We start from the raw sequence: 23,787 nt of genomic DNA on the forward strand, positions 1-23,787 counted from the left end.
AGGTTATTAATAATAATAATAATAATAAAATAGAATTAATGATTGTTTAATTCTGAGTGAGCTCTTGAGCACTTTTCGTAGATATTGAAAATATTGCTTTAATTCATCATCTTCTGTTAATTCATTCATCCCTTCTCAAACCTTTTCCCGCCCTTGTGTGAACACAAATATAATCTTTCATCAAATCCTTCATGTTTTCTTGAAAATATTCTTCCTTTATTACTATTTATAACATTTTACAATTTTCGATCTGCACAAAACCAAACCAAATACAGGAACCTGATACAGGGTTATTCCTTATATTTATAATTAATATAAATAATTATAATAATAAATAAACCATTAAAAGACAACATTCGAGGAAGAAGATTTGTTTTTAACTTAAAATCGTTGTATTTGCAGAGTTTTTAGTCGTCTTTACAGTCTAATCCATTGTGGGTATAACCCTGTAATAAAATAAAGTAAACTAAATCTATAGATATATAATAATAAACAAATTGTGTAACGATATATATTACTGTATTACAAAACTACGGCTTGAATACTGAGTGAAATTATGAACTTTGAATTTTAAACAAAGTTTTAAAATATTTAAATTGATTGACTATACATCAAAAGTCGGACATATTCAATTTTAGCTATTGAAGGATTGGAGCATTTTTCATGTGGTATAATTCAAGATCCCGGTATTCTATAGTATATATCAGTACATTATTCAGGGTAGAGAGGGGTAATGTATTTTTCATGTGGTATAATTCAAGTATCCCGGTATTCTATAGTATATATCAGTACATTATTCAGGGTAGAGAGGGGTAATGTATTTTTCATGTGGTATAATTCAAGTATCCCGGTATTCTATAGTATATATCAGTACATTATTCAGGGTAGAGAAACTTAGTTCCAAATACATTTTTTTAAAACTTAACTTATATTTAGTCAGAAAATTCTAAAAAAGATATTTCGTATTCGTTTGAAAGAGCCTAAAGCAGTTTGATAAAATGGACGTGGGTGGCTTGTACGTGTTTTTTAGATTTATTTATGTAGATTGTTGTACAGTGGATTGAAAGAAAACTGATATTGCATAAGTCGATGTAAAGAATAGGAACTATATAGTATGTTTAGGCCACCATATTGATGTTTACAATAACCCTTAGAACGAGCGCAAAACTCTTCTTAAACAAACCCTGCATCATGCATGCAAAGATTAACCCATTAGGGACAATGTTATTTTTGACCTATAAAAATAATTTGATATTTGATAAACTAAATCTATTAAATTTCGGTGTCAGCCATTCATTCATAGGTAAAGAAAAAATCACAGAAACATAAAGTCACAAAATGTATCTACTATTTGTTTTCGACTTTTTTTCTGTTCATTTTCGAAAAAATCTGTTAACTGATTTTCTTATGTTTAAAGACGCTATCCTGAAAATTTCTTGCATTTTTATCAACAGACAGGTTTGTCGGTTCTATGTATGGGTTAAACCATACTACATACCTTACCCTTGGATGGAGTGAACAAATTTGAAATGTCCAATTCCATGCTATTAAGATATATTCCTGAATAATTAAGGATGGAATTGTAATCATCGACCAGCCTTGGTACATTCTCATATTCTTTTGCTCTTTCTGTTAAAAGTCAACCATTACAATACAACATGGTTAAAGAAAAATAAGAGAATTGGTTTTAGACCTTGTGTCAAATATTCTAAATAAAATTTTATTCCTGCGGAGTTTCTTGTTGAAAGAAGATCAGGAATACATACATACAATATACTACGTATTTATTAGTGCAGGGAGAGAACAGTTGGAGGAGGAAGATTTAGGATAGAGGTAAAGGTTTAGGATAAGGGTGGAGATAGGTATAGGTTTAGGATAAGGGTGGAGATAGGTAAAGGTTTAGGATAAGGGTGGAGAGAGGTAAAGGTTTAGGAGAAGTGTAAAGGGAGGTAAAGGTTTAGGATAAGGGAAGGTTTAGGTTACGAAACCAGACAGTAGCAAGACGACTTGAACGTCGTCTTTGATATTATTTGCTTCATTTATTTGTCAACATAATTTTAGAAGTATACACAGGGACACCCTGTATGTAGAGAAGGTTTAGTTGATTAGATATGTGCATAGAGTAGGCGTGTAGATATGTAGAGAATGTATAGTTGATATGTGGAAATGCAGAGAAGCTTAGAGGGTTTAGTAGATGTATAAGATATGAATATGTGTTATACAATATGGATGTATAGGATATTTATATCTGTGATTAAATATGGATGTATAGAATATGGATGTATAGAATATGGATGTGTAGAATATGGATGTATAGAATATGGATGTATAGAATATGGATATATAGAATATGGATGTATAGAATATGGATGTATAGAATATGGATGTGTAGAATGGGGTGATAAAGTGCAAAATGTAAGGAAATTATACTAAAACTGAATAGCTCTGTAAAATAAAGGAGGACTATATACAACTCATAAAACTTTAGTCCAGTCGATCAGAACGAATAAAACTTTAGTCCAGTCGATCAGAACGAATAAAACTTTAGTCCAGTCGATCAGAACGAATAAAATTCAAAACGGTTTGTCCTCTTCAATCCTCGACACTGAAAATATTTGGATGCTAAATGCGAGTTAGACACTCTTACGGGAAAATATATCATGATTTTGCTTATTACTCCTTTTCCACTGACGTCAGAAACTAGGCCACTACGGGTTTAAAATATAAATGTTTAGTGCTACAAAAAGTTTAAGTGGGTTAGTAAGTTAAAACTAAAGGATAATTAGGGTTGCGACAATTAAAGCTCGACCTAGTTTTAAAATGTATATAGAGCATGAGTTTCAACAACGTTATATCAAGGAATATAATTGGAACTCCTATAGAAGTAATGTGCGCTATCGATCGGAAAAAGGGGAAAAAGATTTTTTTTTAAAATGGGAATTCATCACTTTTTCTGAAAACCGAAAACGGGCCAAAAATATTCGGAAACGGGTAAAAAGAAAAACAAGAAAAGATCAACAAACTACGAATTTAAAATTTCTTCCTGAACCGGAAACCAATAAAAAATATGCGGAAACCGATCAAAATAAATAGGAAACGAATCAGCTGTGAATATATTATACATACAGGGTGTCCCACGAAACATGACATTTAATAAATCGTTATTTTTAGTTAAAAAAATGTTTTGCTTCATTATCTTTTTCTTTGAAATCAATTTTAATTTAAAATTACTCCCATATAAAATTTTTATTGATCTTTGGTATCAAACAACTTGACAAATTATGGTAAAAGACATTCTAAACTATTTACCAACTGTCATGTTTCGTGGGACACTCGGTACATATATAAGAAAAACTTCCGATAATTCTTGGAAACAAATTCCTCAAAAGTCACTTTTTGAGCCCTTAAACATCGAGCGCCAGGAGCACCAGGAGGACCAGGAGCGCCAGGAGCACCAGGATGACCAGGAGCGCTATAGAGGGTGAACCAAAAAAAGTTCACCCCCCAGGCAAAACCTTACAGTACGCCCATGTATGTAATTTGCAGCTATTTCTGAAACTGCATCAATAGAATTATGTGTAAGGTGTTAAGAAAAACATATGTTTCAAAAGCGCGTTATCACTATAATTTTATGACTATCTTAGAGAAAAAAGAGAAGTTTTTACTTTTGTCTCTATTCCTTTAGAGATAAGACGACCTATAGCCACATTTTAAAATCAACTAATCAACTTTACCAGAAAGCATTTAAAGAATCTACTGTGGCAACAATCGATGTTTTGCGCTCAACTCTGTAAACCGCATGAGAAAAAACAAAATATTAAGATGCAAAAAAGTCAATATTTGCTATACTTTGGGCCGTATGACAAAATTAACTTAAAACTTGATGATGTTTGTATGAAAACGGCAGGATCAGTAACTAGTTGACAATAGTAGTGCAGCATAATTAGTAATCAATAATTATAGTATCCGAAGTACATTGGTACTCATTGGGGAAAATATGAAGAATTTAGAGAATATAGTTGCATAGAAACTACTACTGGAATCAGAGCAAATTATTATGCAGATTTTACGAAAATATCCAGAATTTTTAACTCGATACGTGACTTTAAGGATTTAAATCGTCGTCTGGGCTTTCAAGCAATAATTTGGACCTAATTAACTCATTAATTGTGAAGTGTTTCTAGTTTTCAGGGGAGGAGCACAAAAGACTAAAGCAAGATGTTCCATCATTGATACCTCATGCTGAATGATAAAATGTGATACCAATAAATATTTATTAGGCTTAAAATTTCCATCGGTCCAAAGTAATTTGATTTGAGATGATTTATAAATTTGTGCCTAGGATTCCGACTATTTGCAAACACTGGCTAATATGTGATTTTTGTACCTTCCCTCTCCCTCCTATCAATTTTAAACATTTATTTCTCTCTTCCGTTTAAACTGTATTGAAAAATATTTAAAACTTTACTGTGAAAATTGCTTTTTATTTCTTTCGAGTTTATTTCGGCTAAGATAAATTCTGTGTCGAGAGTTGTAACTATATGATGGGTAAGGGGACCGAGCGCTGCTACTCTAGGACAGGTTAGGGGGCCCAGCGCTTCGACTACAGGACATGTTAGAGGGCCGAGACCTGGGACTACAGGACATACTAAGGAGCCAAGTGCTGCGACTAGGACGGGCTAGGGTCGGGAGCCGGCAGCTACCACTGAAAATCTAATGAGTCTAAAGCGATATGTCGGAGTCAGTACAGAGTAAAATATAGGATTTTTTAACTGAAAATGAATGAGTTTTCCTTTCAGAAAAATGAGCGGAATAGTAAATATCCCAATCCTAGAAATTTCCCAGGAAGAATTTCGTAAAGTAATGACAGAAAGGAGGGAGCCATTAGTTCTCCGGGGTTCAGATCTTGGTTCCTGCACTAGAACCTGGTCTCCGGAGAAACTGTCTGAGAGGCTGAACCCTCGTCAGGTCAGGGTTCATGTGGGTCAGGAACAAGATCTAGATTTTAGAACAAAAAATTTCAAATACTGTGATATTGACATTAAAGAACTTGTAAAGCGAGCTCAAAACAAAACCAACGAGGAGTTTTTTATTGATAAAAGTGAAATTTATTATCTCAGGCAAGGTTTGATTCAATTCGATTTAATTACGAATCATTTTTTGTCGTTAGTTTCTGAGAAAACAGCATATAATGAATGAACCCTTGATCTAGAAGTATCAGCGGAGACTCAAGAAATTTACAAGTTTCAAACCTAGATCAAGATTTTCCGGAAATAAGTTCAGATTTTAAAATTCCGGATTTATTCCCTCCCGATCAGATGTTTTCTTCCGTCCTGCGGATTTCTTCCGGTGGTGTACGGATCTGGACTCACTATGATGTTACTGATAATGTTTACTGTCAGATTACTGGCCGGAAATCTGCCGTACTCTGGCCACCGTCTCAAGCCAATAATATGTATTTACAAGGTAAATATTAAAAGAAAAGGGGGGGGTACTTGTAGAGGCTCAAATATGTTTTTAAAGTGGCAAAATACCAATACTTAAATCTTCAATCATTTTGTAAAACATCATAAATGACAATGCATTGCAATTTATAAAATTATTTTGAAGCTTCCTGGTATATAAAATTTTTAGTTGTTGTCAGAGAATTAATATGGTAATGGTGATTAGAGGTCTGAACTTTTTATTTTGGTAAGCCCGGGATTAAGCAGTTATCCTTTCTTTTGTTAAGCAGTTATCTAATCTTTTGTTAAGCAATTATCCTATCTTTTGTTAAGCAGTTATCCTTTCTTTTGTTAAGCAGTTATCGTATCTTTTGTTAAGCAGTTATCCTTTCTTTTGTTAAGCAGTTATCTAATCTTTTGTTAAGCAGTTATCCTATCTTTTGTTAAGCAGTTATCCTTTCTTTTTTTTAAGCAGTTATCTAATCTTTCTTTTTTTTAAGCAGTTATCTAATCTTTTGTTAAGCAGTTATCCTATCTTTTGTTAAGCAGTTATCCTATCTTTTGTTAAGAAGTTATCTTATCTTTTGTTAAGCAGTTATCTTATCTTTTGTTAAGCAGTTATCTTATCTTTTGTTTAGCAGTTATCTTATCTTTTGTTAAGCAGTTATCCTATCTTTTGTTAAGCAGGTTATTCTTTCATATGTTAAGCTGTTACCCTTTCCTTTATGAAGCAGTTATCTTTTATCAAGTAGTTATCCTATCTTTTGTTTAACAGTTATCCTATCTTTTGTATAACAGTTATCCTATCTTTTGTTTAACAGTTATCCTATCTTTTGTTTAACAGTTATCTTACATTTTGTTAAGGAGTTATCCTATCTTTTGTATAACAGTTATCCTATCTTTTGTATAACAGTTATCCTATCTTTTATCAAGCAATCAATATTTTATAAAAAATTTCAAATTAAACATTTTTCAGGAGATAAATCAATGGTAGCGGATATAGATTCTCCAGGTTCGGAGTTTCCTCTGTTTCCTGTCTCCAATAGGTGGGAGGCTGAACTTGAACCTGGAGACATCCTCTTCATCCCGTCCCTCTGGTTCCACAACATGAAGGCTCACGATTTCGGAGTAGCTGTAAACGTTTTCTGGAAGGAATTGGAGTCAAAATTCTACGATCCTAAGGAATACGATATTCTTGTTCAATGTTTTATTTTACGAGTTTATCAGATGTTCACAAAAAGAGAAATAATTTGTCATTTTTGATTATTTACTTATTTTACCAAGACATGTTGTATTAAAGGATTACTACGGAAACAAGGAGTTGGTTCCCGGAGCGAAGAGTTTAACAATGTTGGACAATATTATTAAACAATTAACCCTTCTTCCTCCACAATACGCAGATTTCTACGCCAGACGCTGCGTAGAGAAACTAGAAAAAAAATGTTATTTAAAAGATTGATTTCAGATTAACGATGGCCGGGTCCCTGGTCTGTTACACAGTAGAGTCGGGGTCGGATTCAGATGATGAGATGGATATTAAACCTGAACTAGAAACTGTTCAACATACTCCAACTGAAGTCGTGAACACTATTCTTGTTGAACTCCTGGATTCTGTTTTTACAGGAACCAGAGACTTCTCCGATATGTACATTAAGGAGGAACCCATCGACCCGGATGATATCAAGGAGGAGTTTGATCAGGACTACAGAGACGGAATCAAGGTTGAGATTGACTCCGATGACTGTGAGTCTGACTCCGATGATTCCTCTGACTGCAGTTCAGTAATAGCAGAGGTTCCCGATATAAAACAAGAAGGAAATAGATTAACTCAAATAGATTTTGATTTTTACTTGACATTAAAAAAATTCTTTTTTTCTTCTATTTTTTCAACAGAATATTTGAGTTAAACTTTGATTAGTCGTAAAAGAAGGCCCGCCGAGAACAAAGAATGAGCTAAGACTGTGTGATCTACCTCCTGTAGAGGATCTAGAGGTTCAGGTTCCAGAATCCGAAGTGAAGAAGATGGGACGGATATCCAGCTGGGTGGAGGAACTGGTTGTCATTGAATCCTGTTCTGGAATCCCTGCTATCGATGTAGATTCTGTCCTTTTCCTTGACAACGGACAAAGAGCTCTTGGAAGAGTTTTCGATGTTTTTGGTCCGGTTTCTCAACCTTACTACTCCGTCAGGTTCAACTCTGATAAACATATCCAGGAGAAGGGTCTGGAGCGGGGTATGGATGTATTCTATGCTCCGAAGTCTGAATACACTTCCTTTATATTCCTGGAGCAGTTGATGCGTCTAAAGATTAGTGACGCGTCCTGGAAGGATGATGAGGAACCACCTCCACAGTTCCTAGACTACTCGGACGACGAGGAGGAGAGGAAAGCAAAGCAGACCAGGGCCATAGAGAAAATGGTGGAGAGTGGAGCTACAGAGGAAGAGGTTCAGAGGAAAAAAGCTAAATTCTCTGGCGCAGCAGCTAGAAGTAGAGGCAGGGGCAGAGGTGCCCCAAACCAACCTAGATACCAGGAGAATGCACAGGATGGAAACTTGAGTTATAACAGTCAGAGACACGATAACGGACTTTACGATCGAACCATGAATCCCTTTTATAGACAAGGTAGAAATTTTAACCCCCAAGATATGGGTCCGATTAGATGGAACAGCTATAGACCTGGAGGAAACCAGGAACCCGGATATGGAAACCAGGAACCCGGTTATGGAAACCAGGAACCCGGATATAGACAGGACGGATATTCAAGCAATGCAGGGTATTATTCCCGATCTCGTCCTTCAGGCTCAGATCACAGTCAATCCCAGTATTACGAATCCGATCCAGGATACTCACATCGCGGACCCAACTACAACCAGTCTCAACAAATTTATAATCAATCTCATTACCAGGGTTGGTCTAACCCTCCGCCTCCTCCACCATACTAATATTCATTTTTTATTGCAGAAAAATGGCGACTATCCCAGTCCGGATAGAACCCCCTGGGGAGAATACTGTTATAGAGGTTACATATGACGGCCAAGAGATCACACAGCCTCCGCTCTCCATGTCGGAGAATCTATCTAAGCAGGCGAGGAAGATAGATTTCTCCCAGGAGGCGGAGATGGAGGTTGAGGAGGAGGAGGAGGAGGAGCAGGAGGACGAGGAAATGAAATCATTTAATCAACCTGGTAAACATTTATCCAATACACTTATTTAATCAATCTGGTAAACATTTATCCAATACACTTATTTAATCAACCTGGTAAACATTTGCAGTATATTCTTCTGAAGGAAATGTAGGTAAACCTAATTTCACGTGACCATTCATTTTTAAATTTGCATTTCCGTAAGTGACTTGCAGATCTCTGCTACAGATAATTTTTTTATTGAAAAACAACATCTTCCAAATTATTGATCAGCTAAACAAGTGTAGTGCTTAAGTGCATGCCCCTTGTTAAATGTAGGGTCACTTAAAATTACAAGACAGTCGCTTTCAGAACTAGAATGACAATTGAAAAGCGCCATTTTTTTCCTAAATCTGAGTTTTCAGAAAAGTGTTATTGAAGAGGTACTAAAACTTGCATAATTTATTTTTTTATACAACCAATATAAAAAATATGATTAGTGCACATATTTGCTTGTTTTGGCGTACTTTTTTAGTAAAATAATTAGCAACATGTCTGATATTAGGGACAGAAATAGTCAAAGTAATGTTGAGCGCCATTTATGAGATTCTCCAAAAATCGACATGACCTTTGTCTACAATATTTGTCTTCAAAATTGTCAATAAAAAGAAGTTTTGAGTTTTGAAGAGTTGGGACAAATTATCAATTATCTAACATTAAAAAAATTCATCTTCCAAATTTTCACGCTTTTGTTATTAAATACCTTTGTCAATAAACAATATTTTTCTCAATTTTTAAATCAAAATAATTTTGAATGAAAGTGAAATCTTAATACTGATTTTTTTGTTTAAAAAATTATTCAGAAAATTGTACATGATGAAATAACGTATGCAAAATGTCTGTCCCTTAAACGTAGTTTTGACCATATTTAAAAAAAACTAGGTTTTTATCTACTTAAATTGTTTACATTTTCTCTTTGTATTCACTGTAAAACAAAAACAAACAAAAAATTTCGCGTATTTAAAAAAATCGTTGATTTTCAAAGTTTTCAAAAATCGAATTTTGTTAGACAAGCAAAGTATATATACATATACTAGTTTATCTTCCACTTCAATTGTGAACATTTTCTCTTCGTATACATTGTAAAACAAAAACAAACAAAAATGTCGCAGATTTTATAAGAAAAAATTCGTGGATTTTCAAAATTTTCAAAAATCGAGTTTTGGTAATGGCAAATTTTTGAAAATTTGATCATCCATAAACCTTCCCTGGAGTTAGTAAGGCCCCACAAAAAAATATGGCCCGATCGGTTCTGTCGTTTTGACGTTTATTGGATAAAAACGGACAGACAGACAAGCAAAGTATATATATAGATTTTACAATAAAATTCTACATGGGCTCAATACATACAAGAATGTGTGATGTAGTAATTTATTTATTTACCCGAATTGAAGTTAACTAAATATTTCAAAATTCAAGCTTATTTTTTTATACGGATGCATGAGGATTAAAAAGCGCCATTTTTTTCTTATTAGTAAAGTGGTAAAGAAGAGTTACTATGGAAGAGAATGATATCAATATGTTTATTAAGTTTGGCCCTGGGAATCTGTTAGAAACCAGCTGCGTGATGCTTTAACAGAATTTTGTGTAGCCTCAGATGTTTTAACAATAGCAACTAAGGTAATACATTTATTGTCTTTATCAAAAATATTCTGCATTTTTTCACTAAACTTTAATATTTAAAAAATTGAAAACCACGGCTGCGACAAGCAATGAATTTGCCGGGATTACAGTCTTAATTTCGGATATCAAAGAAAAGAGTTCTGCGTCAAAATTTGCAGATAAAGGGTGTGCTTTTGTGAAAAATTTAAGTGGCCTTTAAATTTATGTCGATAATCCCTTTAAACGTTCCAAATTGTTCCAGGAGTGTGGGAAGGATCAAGGTGGTAATCCTAAACGTTATATGGTCCTGGATGGTCCAGTGCAGGGAGAGCAGACGGAGCAGAAACCCTTCGTTCAGCTCCTCGCGATGAAGAAGTCCTTGGAGGTTCCAAGTAAGATCCTCATCCAGGGCGCGGAGCATCTGAAAAACCTTCAAAATGAGACGAAAGGGGTTCGAGCTCCGGAGGATTTTCATATTGAACTCCTCCGGCTCCGTCAGAACTGGAGACTAAAGAAGGTTGGTAACTCTATCCTAGGTGATCTTAGTTACAGAACTGCAGGAAGTCAGTTTAAACAGTCCGGAGTATTCGAAGTTACAAAAGCAGACGATAATTTAGACTCTCAACCCCAGCCGGTACACGGGAAATTCCCGTCAGCTCTGAAAGTGACAGTGCCAAGTGAACTAGAAGGTATAGCGTATATACAAGTGATGATTCAGAGAGACAATGAACAATTGGTTTCCGCAACCCTAGGACAGTTCTCCGGAGTAGCACACAACTCTACAGATATGCACTGGAAAAATAAACTTGAAGCTGCGCAGAATGTTTTGTTCTGTAAAGAGCTGTTCAGTCAACTTGCTAGAGAAGCTGTCCAGCTTCAAGCTCCGATACCTCACATGGTTGTTGGTTCCCAGATCATTGCTAGCGTGTTCCCGGATATTCAGCTTACTATCTCTCTCTGCCACTCAACAGCAGGGGAAGGGAAGAAGAACAGTGGAACAACTCCACCTTCTAGGAACGATCATAGTGATGTTCTAGAACATTCACTGTTCCAGCTTCTCCGTAAAGTTCAAGCTTCCAATATTAATCCCGACGGACCAAGTCTAAGTTCGGCGCCTATTGGTATACCTCGGAAACGGCGGGCAGCGGGACCAGAATCGGCGGACCGACATTCTCTCTTGGAAATGACGAGCACTGAAACTTTGTTAGAGCAGATCGTCCGACAGGCTCAGCATGTCGTCCTAAGACTGCGAACCATATTCGTCCTGGACACGTTGGCTCGGGAGTTTAAGGATCCTCTGATCACATCTCACTGGTCTACTCTCAGTTCTCCAACCTGTAGCAGTGTCAAGGTAGAATTAGTTATAATCACAATTTAAATATCAGTTTACTTCAAAACATTTTAGAAAGCAACTTGGGTTCAAACAAATTTGTCTTTCAACTTTTTAACGTGTTGACTTTTATGTTTAAAGCGTAAAAAACTTATTTTGATAATGCATTGTATAAATCTTAATATAAAGTGATTCAAGATAACTTAGTTTTCCATATTCAACCTAAACCTTTCTCTTGCTTCTTCAATAATGTAGAAATCCATCCTTCTTTTTCGTAAAAATAATTAAATGAGATTTTATTTAATCATGTAGGGCATTTTATAAATACAAGGTGACGTTAACTTGCGTTATACAATTTCTTTAACCATCCTTGTTTTTCTAGCTTAAACTTGATTATTTTTCATTTTAATCTTAAAAATTTGATATTTATCAAGATCGAAAAACTTGGACAGCTTCCTCATTGTTGCGAAGAAGAAGGTTTAGAGGGTACCGTTTTAAATCGGACATGCCACTCTATATGTGGTTCGGGTCACTTTAGATTACGCTGTTTTCCTCATATTTCCACAAGAAATGTATATTTATTGGTGTGTGTTTAGGTGAGTATAGTGAGTGCTGGATATGATACAATAAATAAAACCCAGCTTGTGATTCATGTAGGGGAGAAGATGCAACGTGTTATCTGCAAGGACGGACGGGTTCTCAACTTCAGTTACGAACCTCAAGAACTCAGAGACTTTATTCTCTGTCAGCTTGCTCAACATCAGATATCCGGGGTTCAGAACCTGGCCAAGGTGATGGGTTGGCAGGTTCTAAGTTCTTCTAGTTTCCTAGGAGGTGGAGCAGTGGAACCCTTTGGTTCTGCTGCAGGGTGTATGCTAGGAAACAGTAGAGGAACCAGGTTCCTAGCGGTCAGACACAGTCCCCAGTCTAATTACAGTGTTTATATGGGCCAGGTACAGAATAAACCTCATAAAAAAATGTTTATTTTGATAAAACACAATTTAAAAATTGTGGACAATGTACCCACAAATGCATTAATTTTATCTTTAGGGGTAAAGTCTTGAAAAGGTTAAAAGGCTTTGAAAAAATCCTGTACTGTATATTTCTATTTACAGTTTTGAAAATCCTATTTAATTACTTAAAATATATGTACTGTATATTTTTATTAACAGTTTTGAAAATCCTATTTAATTACTTAAAATATATGAACTGTATATTTCTTTTAACAGTTTTGAAAATCCTATTTAATTACTTAAAATATATGTACCGTATATTTGTATTAACAGTTTTGAAAATCCGATTTAATTACTTAAATATATGTACTGTATATTTCTATTAACAGTTTTGAAAATCCTATTTAATTACTTAAAATATATGTACTGTATATTTCTTTTAACAGTTTTGAAAATCCTATTTAATTACTTAAAATATATGTACCGTATATTTGTATTAACAGTTTTGAAAATCCTATTTAATTACTTAAAATATATGTACTTTATATTTGTATTAAGTTTTGAAAATCCTATTTAATTACTTAAAATATATGTTCTGTATATTTGTATTAACAGTTTTGAAAATCCTATTTAATTACTTAAAATATATGTACTGTATATTTGTATTAACAGTTTTGAAAATCCTATTTAATTACTTAAATATATGTAGTGTATATTTCTATTAACAGTTTTGAAAATCCTATTTAATTACTTCAAATATATGTACTGTATATTTCTATTAACAGTATTGAAAATCCTATTTAATTACTTTAAATATATGTACGTATATTATTATTGACAGTTTTGAAAATCCTATTTAATTACTTAAAATATATGTACTGTATATTTCTATTAAAATCCTATTTAATTACTTAAAATATATGTACTGTATATTTCTATTGATAGTTTTGAAAATCCTATTTAATTACTTAAAATATATGTACTGTATATTTCTATTAACAGCTATGGTTGTGTTGGGGAAAGTCAATAGAAAATACAATATTTTTCTCTAGGCACCAGCAGGAGAACAGCATAGTTCTATTGTACAGGATAACAAGTGGGAAAACCTTCCTTCTCCGTTCAAGGAAGTTAAACTGGACAAGATGGATGGGAAGAACCTTCTTGGCAAGGTACGAATATAGAATTTAAAAAAATAATAAAATATGTTCCATAATTAATTAGCTGATAATTAATTTAATTGAATTTGCAGTGTTGCAGAAATATGGCAAGAAAACACAGAGACAACATTTTTATATCTTTATTTACCAGAAACTCCAATATTTTCAGAATTTTCAAACCGTCTTTCATGTCTGATGTTTAAGGAAAGACTTAATTTATATATTTTTTTTAAAGCTTGTCTTATCTCCCCGTATTATGGGGGGGGGGGTGCGGATAAAGGATAAAGGGGGTTTAAAGATTTTTTTATTGTTTAGTTGGAACTATTGATGGCTGCTCTGTCAACATCATGACCTGTGATCCCTCAAACAAGAAAACCTAAGAAGTATTTGTGAAGTCTCTCTCCAACCCTAGACAGTATACAGTGACCTGAGGAGAGAGAACGGATTAAAACTGAACCAAGATCATAGAACAATATTTCTGAAACATCCAGATTTTATGTTAACTTATTATGTTTGAACTTTGAACCAAAAGAAAGATCCGCTTTGAATATAAATTATTGATATTTGATATTTTGCAGAGGATATGTCTCGAGCAGCCGTTCTTACCGCTAGGTCGGTCTTAGCACGGTCAAATATTAACTTTGCTCAAACCAAGGTCAATCAGGTTCACCAGCTTAATACAATTGTAAACAGGTATTTTTAAATTATTTTGATGGATTTTTGGATTTAGTATTTTATGTTTAAATCCTGAATTATGATAGGAGACAAAAAAAATCTGCCTAGTCAATGGGAAAATTGTAACAAAAGAACGAAATATCGATCAAATTTAGAGATTGAATTCACTTTTCCGTGTTTACCAATTTTTATAATTTAATTTATTCCTGATTAGTTTAAACAAAATTTTATGTTTAGTCGGAGCATGGTGAGTTCAGGGGTATTAGCTCCAAAGGAGAGAGTAACTGCAACCCTAATCCCCGGAGACGGAGTTGGGCCAGAGATGGTTTCAGCAGTCGAGGAGGTCTTCAAGGCTGCCGGAGTTCCAATGGATTTCGAAGTTTTTTTCCTGAGCGAGGTTCATGCATCTCTCTCCGTCCCTGTAGAAACCGTAGTTGAATCCATTACTAGGAACGGGCTGTGTCTCAAGGGTGTGCTACAGACTCCGATGTACGCAACTGCAGGGGATGAGGATACACTGAACATGAAGATGAGGAAAGGGTTGGATCTATATGCAAGCGTGGTAAAGGTGACTAGTATCCCCGGGGTGAAATGTAAACACAACAACGTAGATCTTGTTATCATCCGTGAGCAGACAGAGGGAGAGTATTCATGTCTGGAGCATGAATCCGTACCAGGGGTTGTAGAATGTCTCAAGGTGGTTACTGCATCTAAATCATACAGAATTGCTAAGTTTGCGTTCGATTACGCGACTAAATTCAACCGGAAGAAGGTGACTGTAGTCCACAAGGCGAACATCATGAAGCTGGGGGACGGTTTGTTCTTGCGTTGTTGTGAGGAGATATCCCGTCTCTATCCTAATATTGAATTCGAGCGTATGATCGTTGATAATGCCTGCATGCAGATGGTTTCTAAACCTCAGCAGTTTGATGTTCTAGTAATGCCGAATCTTTATGGAAATATTATCTCCAACGTAGCAACAGGTCTGGTTGGAGGAGCAGGACTGGTTGCTGGAGAAGGATACAGCACTGAATGTGTTGTTTTTGAACCCGGAGCACGTCACTCATTCGGAGAAGCTGTTGGAAAGAACGTGGCGAACCCGACCGCTATGTTGTTCTGTGCCGCGAACCTGTTGGATCATGCCAGCCTCAACTTTTACGGGAAATTGATCAGAGAAAGCGTGTACAGGGTTCTGAAGGCCGGGAAGGTGAAGACCCAGGATCTAGGAGGATATGCTACAACAAAACAGTTCACAACTGCTGTTATTCAGAATCTAAATATTAAATAATCTACCTCAGCTCTTGGTATAGATATAGTTGGAAACCAATTCTAGATGCACCTTATACCATTTCATGCACGCAATACGCAACAAGGACGGATTTAAACAAGCTCCTCCGCCGCTACATTTGCATTATTGTAATATCGTTAAATATTTAGAACACTTAGAGGTCCTGGCACATTATTCAAACTTTGACACATATCAATTCTTTGATACACACAAACATACTTCACTTTGTTATTGTTAAATGTTAAACATTCCTCATGAATTGCATTTAAATCTCATAGTTTTCAATTTTAGTTCTCAAATGATCTATTGTACAACTGGAGAATAAGAATTCTGATTTTACCTATAATAAAAGTTCTTCTCCTGAATCCAACTTAAAGTATGTAAATAAAAAAATTTGTTGAAATCCTGGTTTCATTAAACAATCGACTGTTTTACTCTGCAATATTGAAACCTTAAATAAATTGTGAAGCAAACTTAAAGAGCCTGGAAAGTCTGAACTATAATATCCTCCTGTTTGTTTTCCCCATTTTGTTATTTTCTCCTAGTCAATCACATCATAGATCAATTATTTCAGATTCAAGATGGATCCGCCCCGACCACCTGACGATATTGAGATGAAGAATATTATTGATAAGTTGGCGCAGTTCGTGGCAAGGTAGGAGGAATGCTCCCCCCCCCCCCCTCCACTCTCAATTTGTCAAAAGTTTAAAAAACTGAACTATTCTTAATGAAATCTGCTGGAAATTCAATCTATTATGAACCAAAAAATTATTTCCACATTTTGATTTCCAAGAAAAAAGTATCAAGGATAAGAATCCAAGCTCTGAAATATCAGCGATGGGAATTTTTGGGTAATATGTAATTTAAGATTATAAAATGAGTTTTTGAGGGAACAGTTAAAAAAGTTGGCAAGTTTAAGTACTTAAAGCGTCGAAAATGATTTTTTTCCGTTAAGTTAATCATCATTAAACTTTTAAAAAATTCTTATACAAATTACTTTCAGTAAGTAAAAAGCAACAAAAGTTTTTTTTCCGTTTAAATACCAAATCTCCGCCATGATTAATAATAATACAGAAAAATATAAAAGCATGCAGGATGTGTATTTTTTATAAATATTGATATACAGATATATAATAATTCTTGAATGACTAGGAACGGACCTGAGTTTGAAAGAATGACAAAGTCTAAACAGGAGAATAATCCTAAGTTTGGATTCCTGTGGGGCGGACCTTACTTTAACTATTACACATACAAGGTCACCACGGAGCAGACTGTCATGCGCCATAAACAGAACCAGGGCGGAGGCGGAGGACCACGCCCCTTGATGGATTTGGATCTTTCTGGAAGCAACGCTTTCTCGCCAGGATTTGGCGGGAACGGCAGTGGCGGCGGTAACGGTTGGGGAGCCCCGGAACCACCGGCAACCTCTCATATCAAAGATCAGATCTCTAATATCAAGAGCAGTCAGGCAACCCTGAGGGAACAGATTAAACAGTCCGAGCAGAACCTTGAAGCTCAGTATGCTGTTCTTCAGCAGAATAACGAGATAATAGCTCAGGAAGCTATATTGAAGGCACAGGAGAATGATCTGGAAGCTTTGAGTCGGATCACAAATGTTTCTTTATCAATCTTTGACTCCGTTCTAGAACCTATAGTGAACAGCTGTACTAAGGATTCTATTAGTAGCGGTAAATCCTGGATATTTCAGAACAGTAACAGTGCAGACTGTAATAGGTTGCTTGCTAACTATTTAAACTTCAAGGTAACCAGTCCTCTCTCAGACTTCACCAACAAGCTCCATATTATTTACCTGGTCAACGATGTTCTCCATCATTGTGTCCGGAAGAACAATCACGAGTTAAAGAATGCATTTGTCAAGGTCGCTGTCTCTATGTACACCGCAGCTGCTTGTGTAGCTACAGAGGAACAGATGCCAAAACTAGCTAAACTAGTTACTCTCTGGGAAACCAAAAGTAAGTTTTTTGACGAGAAGATCATTGATAAGATGAAAGATTACAGGGAATCATTTCACCAGTACCAGGTTGAGCTGAAGAGATGCTACATGGTAGAGATCAGTACCTCCCAGGAACCTGGACTCAAGACGTATGACGGATACAAGTCCCAGCACGAGCAGTTCTGCGCACACGCAGAAGCACAGCTCCGACAGCAGTCAATGGAGCTGGAGGGGTTAAATGCATCTCTTCAGAATATTGAATCTACTCATCAATCTAAAGTTCAGGAGTGGCAGCAGCAACAAAACCAAGGAGGAGGAGGTGGGGGTGGAGGAGGAGGAAATAGAAGGAGTAGATGGGATAAAACAGCTCCTGTTGGTAGGAACTATTAAAATGATTTTTACATTTATTTTACATTAAGTTAGTGTTATTATTTTTACATTATTTTACATTATTATTACTAGTTCTTACATTATTTTACATTATTATTATTATTTGTTACATTGTTAATATTATTATTATTATTAATTTTACATTATATACATTATTATTATTAGGCGGAGGTATTGGCGGTGGAATGCCTGGTTTACCGATCGCGGATTTATCCCGGCCTCCGCCTGGGTTCCAGCTTCCAGTACAGGGAGAAACCATTCCTACTGCTCCGTACTTTGACCTGCCTGCAGGGTTGATGGTTCCGTTGATTAAGTTTGATGAGAGCGGATACAAACCTCTAGATCCTGACAGGATTCGGTTACCTCCCCCTCAACCTCCTAGTGATAGGTTGCTGGCAGCAGTAGAATACTTCTACTCTCCTCCGTCTCATGATAGACCTAGAGACCCTGAGGGTTGGGAGAGGTTGGCTCTTTATGAATGGAACAGAGAGAAACAGTTTGCAATCAGCATGAAGCAGGAAGATATCAAGGTAAAACTGTAAACCTTTCTGGATTGAAACATACACAAATTTCCTGGAAATTTAAGCTTGGCATGAAAACTAAATTCTATTATATCATATCTGTTCGGTTCCATAGTAGTAAACCTATCGTGTTAGAATTCCCATTATTACACGGTTCAGGAGAAAATTTTTCCAATATTGTTCGCTTCCTAGGATTTAAGAATGCTTATTTTTACACTGGGGGTGTAGAATTTTCATTATATCATATCTGTTCGGTTCCAAAGTATTAAACCTACTGTGTAAAAATTCCCATTATTACACGGTTCAGGAGGAACAATTTTAATATTGTTCGCTTCCTAGCGTTTAAGAATGCTTATTCTTACGATAGGGGGTGTAGAATTTTCATTCTTTAACAAATGGAAATTATTACATGGTCAGAGCGTGAAAGAATGTGTATTCTTACACGCTCTGAGCAAGAAAGAATGGAAATTTTTACACTTGTTGAAAAATATTCATTCTTACACGCTTCTTATATTGATCTTTTCGACATAGATCAATATTGATATTAACTTAATTATTTTGTACTAACAACATGCACAGGGCAAACTCATTAATACATGCAAACTTACCTTTTTATACTTTAAAACAACATGCTCACTTACGTTTTTCTTTAATATTAAAACATGCAAACTTACCTTTTTTACTTTAGTAAAACATGCTTACTTACCTTTTCATGTTCACTTACCTTTTCATGCTCACTTACCTTTTTATACTTTAAAATAACATGCTCATTTACCTTTTTCTTTAATAGTAAAACATGCAAACTTACCTTTTTTACTTTAGTAAAACATGCTCACTTACCTTTTCATGCTCACTTACCTTTTCCGTTTTTTGAAGTACTGATATATCTTAATTCAGGAATTTCTATTTAAATCTTAACCTTAGTCCTGACAGAAAAGTGGAACCCCCCTGTGCTTATTTAACATTTTCTGACCTTTCCAAAAATAATTAACCATGTACTTAAAACTTTAACCTTCCATTGGACATTTTCATCAAACTTCCGAGTCTCAAAGCATACTGCCCGACTGCCTACTTTATTCAATTTGGTTTTTAGTTTTTCTTCATTGCAAACCAAGTTTTGTAAGATTTTCACGATTTAAAACAACTGCTTTTTCACTTTATAACTGGATACTGAACAAAAAAGGCTTTTCCAAAATTCTTCATTCGGTTGTAATATTTGGACAAAATAGAACTCCATACTCCATAGTAATGAAAACAAACCAATAAATCTTGATTCATGAATAAAAGACAAAGATCTTCATAATTTCATTTCTTGAACTGGTTTTCACTAGATAACCTGCTTTACTTTCCTTGTTTTGGAAGATTTAGGATCTAATATCCTGCAAATGTAAATGATTTAACGCTTTTGTTCAATAGATTGAGACAACCCGCTACTATTCTCTTTCTCTCTATCTAAAAATACTTACTTGGAGTACTTACTTACTTCAACATGCTATATCTAAATATAGCATCAACTTAAAAAAAACAAAACAATTGCATTATGAATAAGTAAACAAACAAACTAACTAAGGAAACAAATCACTAAAGGGTTTTTAACATTTTACCATTGTAACACTAGAAAAATAAAAAAAAGAGCAACAGTGAAAAATAAAAACTTATTTGCTACCCTTCATGATGTCAATTATTCCAGCTTGATAAAGTCGTATTTCACACGAATTCAGAAAAAAATTATTTCTTGGGTATTTTCTCATGGAACCTCAGAAATATGATAAAATATTAATCTTATAAGGATAATAAATAATTATATATAATTATTTTAGTCTGGACGAAGACCTAAATCTCTATCCAATAGTCCAGACCATAGCAGAGAATCAACTCCAGACCAAACCGTTCCGTCCAGCCGGGACGGAGACGTAAGGAAGAAATATCGGTCCAGATCCAGAACCAGATCTAGATCTAGAGGGTCCACTCCCCCTAGAAAGTCTTCTAAGCATTCACGACGCCGATCTCGAACCCGAACACGATCCCGAACTAGGTCTCGTACACGATCCCGATCCCGTACCAGATCAAGATCTAGAGAAAGGAGGCGATCGGTAAGTTCAAAATTTTTTCTGTTTTCTTTATTTTTCAAGATAAAACTGAAAGACTGTCGCAAGATCTTTCAATGCGCTCGCTAAAAATTGGTATAATTTATTCTATTTCTATTTTAGAGATCCCGATCACCGATGAGAGACGATTACTCAATGCCGAAACATTTGACCAAACGTTCACCCTCACCTCGTGGCGGATCCCCCCGCCGCTCAGGATTCGGCGGTGGCGGGGATGACCGGTTGAGCGATGCTAACAAGGGTCATCAGATGTTACAGAAGATGGGTTGGAGAGGAGCAGGGTTGGGAAGCCAGGAATCTGGTATAGTAGATCCTGTGAGTGGAGGGGAGACCAGAGACAAGATGGATCAGTTCCACGGAGTCGGAGTTCAAGGAGATCCATTCGATAGTTTCAGGAAGCAGAGAGCCGGAGCATTCTATACTCGGATGATAAATAAAGCAGAAGAACGAAAAGAGAAGAAAAGGCATGATGATGATGATTAATTAAGTTCACAACAGTTTCCTACGAATAATTTTGCTAAATTGTTTAATTCATGTATTCTTGTAGAATGGATAAGATAAACTGCACTCTGATTAATAATTACTTCTTTGTACCGTTTCAGAATTAAAAATGGCGGAGGGTGGAATTGAAGAAAGGTTGGGAATGAATGAACAAATAAAGGATACAGAAGGTTCCAAACCTGAGGATAAGGTTGAAGGGCCGGTTGCTTCTCCGACCTGTATCATAGTCCTGGGAATGGCAGGATCGGGTAAAACCACATTTGTACAAAGACTCACATCAGATCTGTACAAGGGAACGGTTCCTCCGTATGTAGTGAACCTAGATCCTGCGTGTAGAGAGGTTCCGTATCCGGCAAATATTGATATCCGGGATACGGTCAACTACAAGGAGGTTATGAAACAGTATCAGCTCGGACCCAACGGAGCTATCGTCACAAGTTTAAACCTGTTCGCTACAAAATTTGACCAGGTCGGGACAAAACAAATCAGGACCATTGCAATTATCTAAGGGTTAGAAACATGAATCGATATCATGGGTTGAATCAATCAATGACATTTAAAAAAAGAATTCAGCCCTGAACCATTCAAATAAATAAAACACATGGGAACTTTATTTTAAATTTGACCTGAGGTGTATGTATTTTATTGACAGAAATTCTATCAAATCTAGAAATTGTCCTTTTCTGTTCTATAAAATATAGACAAAGTCTTATATTTAAGAACTTAAGTAGTTCCGAAAGTTTAATTTTACAGAAAGTAGTTCGAAATTTTAATTTGCTTGGTTAGATAATATTCTATTAAGCAAAAAATAATATATATAATAAATGAATGTGAAAAGCTGGGAGTGGCAGGTTTATTACTGGTATTTCTACAGTTCTCAATCATCAATCTTAAATCAGAGAGTATACACTCCTTAGGCTCAACTCAACCTTTATAAGATATCCAGGCTCAAATATTTGATTTCAATAAGATTAAATTGCATTTTTACTAATATTACAATCTCGTGTTCAGTATATATGTACACACATTATTCACTCAATACAGATAAGATTTAGTGATTGAATATTCGAAATCTTTCAAAGAATTATTTCCTGTATTGATAATTATTTTTTTTTCTTTGTCGCTCTGAAAGGTCATGTGGGTTGCCTTAATTTTTTTGTCCCTGATGGTTCAGCTGTTCGAACGTTTATTTGAAACAAACTGGCAGACAGACAAACAGACAGACATACACCAAAACAGACATACAATCAAAGTATTTATATGTTAATTTATTTTTCTAGGTGTTAGATCTTGTAGAGAAAAGATGTAAGGAGAAACCTACAGAATACGTTGTCTTTGATACTCCAGGTCTGTACTTCATATCCATTGAAATCAATTCATTACACTCTTTTTTCTTGTTCTAAAATTTTGTTATTTTCAGGTCAAATCGAGGTTTTCACTTGGTCAGCCTCCGGTAATATTATAACAGAGGCCCTGGCCTCCAGGTATCCAACTGTAATTGTCTACGTAATGGACTCCGCCAGATCTACCAACCCTGTAACCTTCATGTCTAATATGTTGTACGCCTGCTCTATCCTATACAAATGCAAGCTTCCCTTCATCGTAACGATGAACAAGATCGATATCGTGAGCAACAACTACGCTGTAGAATGGATGCAGGATTTTGAGGCTTTTCAGGACGCACTCTCCGGAGAAACGTCCTATGTATCAAACCTTGCTCAATCCATGTCTCTGGCTCTAGACGAGTTCTACAGCAACCTTATCTCCGTAGGTGTCTCCGCTATGACCGGAGAAGGGATGGATAAGTTTATCGCTGCTGTTGATAGAGCAAGGTTGGAGTATGAGAACGAGTATAAACCAGAATATGATAGGTTGCTCCTGGAGAATCGTGAGGTGAAGGAGAAACAATCCGTCCCTCCTCCGAAAGGACTCTGTCACACTAAGAGAGCAGAGGTTGAACTTCCGGCGAATATTGCTAATGATGTTTACCTCCGTCATCCAGGGGACGAGGAGGTAAAAATGAGAATTAAAATTTATTTTTATTATCAACTTTTTATTCAATTTTTTTTGTCCAGGAAGAGTTCGAAGAGGAAAGATATGATGATGATCATGAGGTGGAGAGTAGAGAAGCAGACAGTTTTAATAATTATATCTCGAGCAGAGAAACTAAAATATTAAAACAAATAAACGCGTCCAACAAACCTTAGATTAAATACTGATCAGCCTGATCAATGTGATATTTATTTTCAGAGAAGATGAGTGAACTCAGTCAGGTTGCAAGATACGGTAGATACTGTCTCAGACTCTCACATTGGGGTTGCGCCAACCGACCCTTCTATCACATTGTTGTTGCAAAGAAAAGTTTTCCTAACCGAAGATATATCGATCCTGTGGAGCAAATTGGAACCTTTGACCCGCTCCCTAATGCATTCAATGAGAAGCTGTGCTCCCTAAACCTGGAGAGATTACAACACTATCTGTCAGGAGGGATAACTGTGGAGACTCCGGTAGCTCAGCTCCTAGGTTTAGCTGGATTTCTCCCGAACCATCCTTCTACTTATGCTCAAGCCTGGAGAAATCGCGAAGCGTTAGATAATCCTAACACTAGACGAACTAATGTAATTCTCAAGGAAGAGTTAAACTAAACTTATTAAATTTAAACTAGATAATTTATTGCAGAG

General features: G+C 35.7%; 7 protein-coding genes across 9 annotated transcripts; all 7 read left to right on the forward strand.

The window, feature by feature from the left end:
- Nucleotides 1–4,766: 4,766 nt before the first annotated feature.
- Nucleotides 4,767–6,910, forward strand: LOC111704969 (tRNA wybutosine-synthesizing protein 5). The gene is made up of 4 exons (XM_023477376.1): nucleotides 4,767–5,120; nucleotides 5,213–5,466; nucleotides 6,421–6,626; nucleotides 6,745–6,910. Exons 1-4 carry the CDS (start codon nucleotides 4,783–4,785, stop codon nucleotides 6,901–6,903), a joined length of 957 nt encoding a protein of 318 aa, XP_023333144.1. The 5' UTR covers nucleotides 4,767–4,782; the 3' UTR covers nucleotides 6,904–6,910.
- On the forward strand, nucleotides 6,887–8,411 carry LOC111704923 (H/ACA ribonucleoprotein complex non-core subunit NAF1). 2 transcript variants are annotated; one of them, XM_023477329.1, is made up of 3 exons: nucleotides 6,887–7,259; nucleotides 7,363–8,135; nucleotides 8,178–8,411. In XM_023477329.1, the coding sequence occupies exons 1-3, from the start codon at nucleotides 6,917–6,919 to the stop codon at nucleotides 8,385–8,387; spliced, it is 1,326 nt and encodes a 441-aa protein (XP_023333097.1). In that variant the 5' UTR covers nucleotides 6,887–6,916; the 3' UTR covers nucleotides 8,388–8,411. The 2 variants fall into 2 exon arrangements, with proteins under 2 accessions (XP_023333097.1, XP_023333088.1); XM_023477320.1 differs by having other exon boundaries at nucleotides 6,889–7,259; nucleotides 7,363–8,411.
- LOC111704917 (mediator of RNA polymerase II transcription subunit 17) lies at nucleotides 8,389–14,248 on the forward strand. Its single transcript, XM_023477308.1, has 6 exons — nucleotides 8,389–8,630; nucleotides 10,159–10,247; nucleotides 10,492–11,580; nucleotides 12,156–12,512; nucleotides 13,565–13,681; nucleotides 13,985–14,248. The coding sequence occupies exons 1-6, from the start codon at nucleotides 8,411–8,413 to the stop codon at nucleotides 14,018–14,020; spliced, it is 1,908 nt and encodes a 635-aa protein (XP_023333076.1). The 5' UTR covers nucleotides 8,389–8,410; the 3' UTR covers nucleotides 14,021–14,248.
- Nucleotides 14,240–16,207, forward strand: LOC111704937 (probable isocitrate dehydrogenase [NAD] subunit beta, mitochondrial). The gene is made up of 2 exons (XM_023477338.1): nucleotides 14,240–14,362; nucleotides 14,582–16,207. Exons 1-2 carry the CDS (start codon nucleotides 14,253–14,255, stop codon nucleotides 15,630–15,632), a joined length of 1,161 nt encoding a protein of 386 aa, XP_023333106.1. The 5' UTR covers nucleotides 14,240–14,252; the 3' UTR covers nucleotides 15,633–16,207.
- On the forward strand, nucleotides 16,207–21,206 carry LOC111704907 (calcium homeostasis endoplasmic reticulum protein). The gene is made up of 5 exons (XM_023477299.1): nucleotides 16,207–16,287; nucleotides 16,785–17,962; nucleotides 18,142–18,506; nucleotides 20,318–20,590; nucleotides 20,708–21,206. Exons 1-5 carry the CDS (start codon nucleotides 16,214–16,216, stop codon nucleotides 21,086–21,088), a joined length of 2,271 nt encoding a protein of 756 aa, XP_023333067.1. The 5' UTR covers nucleotides 16,207–16,213; the 3' UTR covers nucleotides 21,089–21,206.
- LOC111704946 (GPN-loop GTPase 1) lies at nucleotides 21,202–23,357 on the forward strand. Of its 2 annotated transcripts, none has more exons than XM_023477350.1 (4): nucleotides 21,202–21,575; nucleotides 22,387–22,453; nucleotides 22,527–23,119; nucleotides 23,182–23,357. In XM_023477350.1, exons 1-4 carry the CDS (start codon nucleotides 21,216–21,218, stop codon nucleotides 23,311–23,313), a joined length of 1,152 nt encoding a protein of 383 aa, XP_023333118.1. In that variant the 5' UTR covers nucleotides 21,202–21,215; the 3' UTR covers nucleotides 23,314–23,357. The 2 variants fall into 2 exon arrangements, with proteins under 2 accessions (XP_023333118.1, XP_023333124.1); XM_023477356.1 differs by having other exon boundaries at nucleotides 23,186–23,357.
- On the forward strand, nucleotides 23,352–23,786 carry LOC111704976 (probable 28S ribosomal protein S16, mitochondrial). Its single transcript, XM_023477389.1, has one exon. The coding sequence runs from the start codon at nucleotides 23,362–23,364 to the stop codon at nucleotides 23,749–23,751; it is 390 nt and encodes a 129-aa protein (XP_023333157.1). The 5' UTR covers nucleotides 23,352–23,361; the 3' UTR covers nucleotides 23,752–23,786.
- The last annotated feature ends 1 nt before the right edge of the window (nucleotide 23,787 follows it).

Source organism: Eurytemora carolleeae, unplaced genomic scaffold (genome assembly GCF_000591075.1).
Source record: "Eurytemora carolleeae unplaced genomic scaffold, Eaff_2.0 scaffold2, whole genome shotgun sequence".
Lineage (NCBI taxonomy): Eukaryota > Metazoa > Arthropoda > Copepoda > Calanoida > Temoridae > Eurytemora > Eurytemora carolleeae.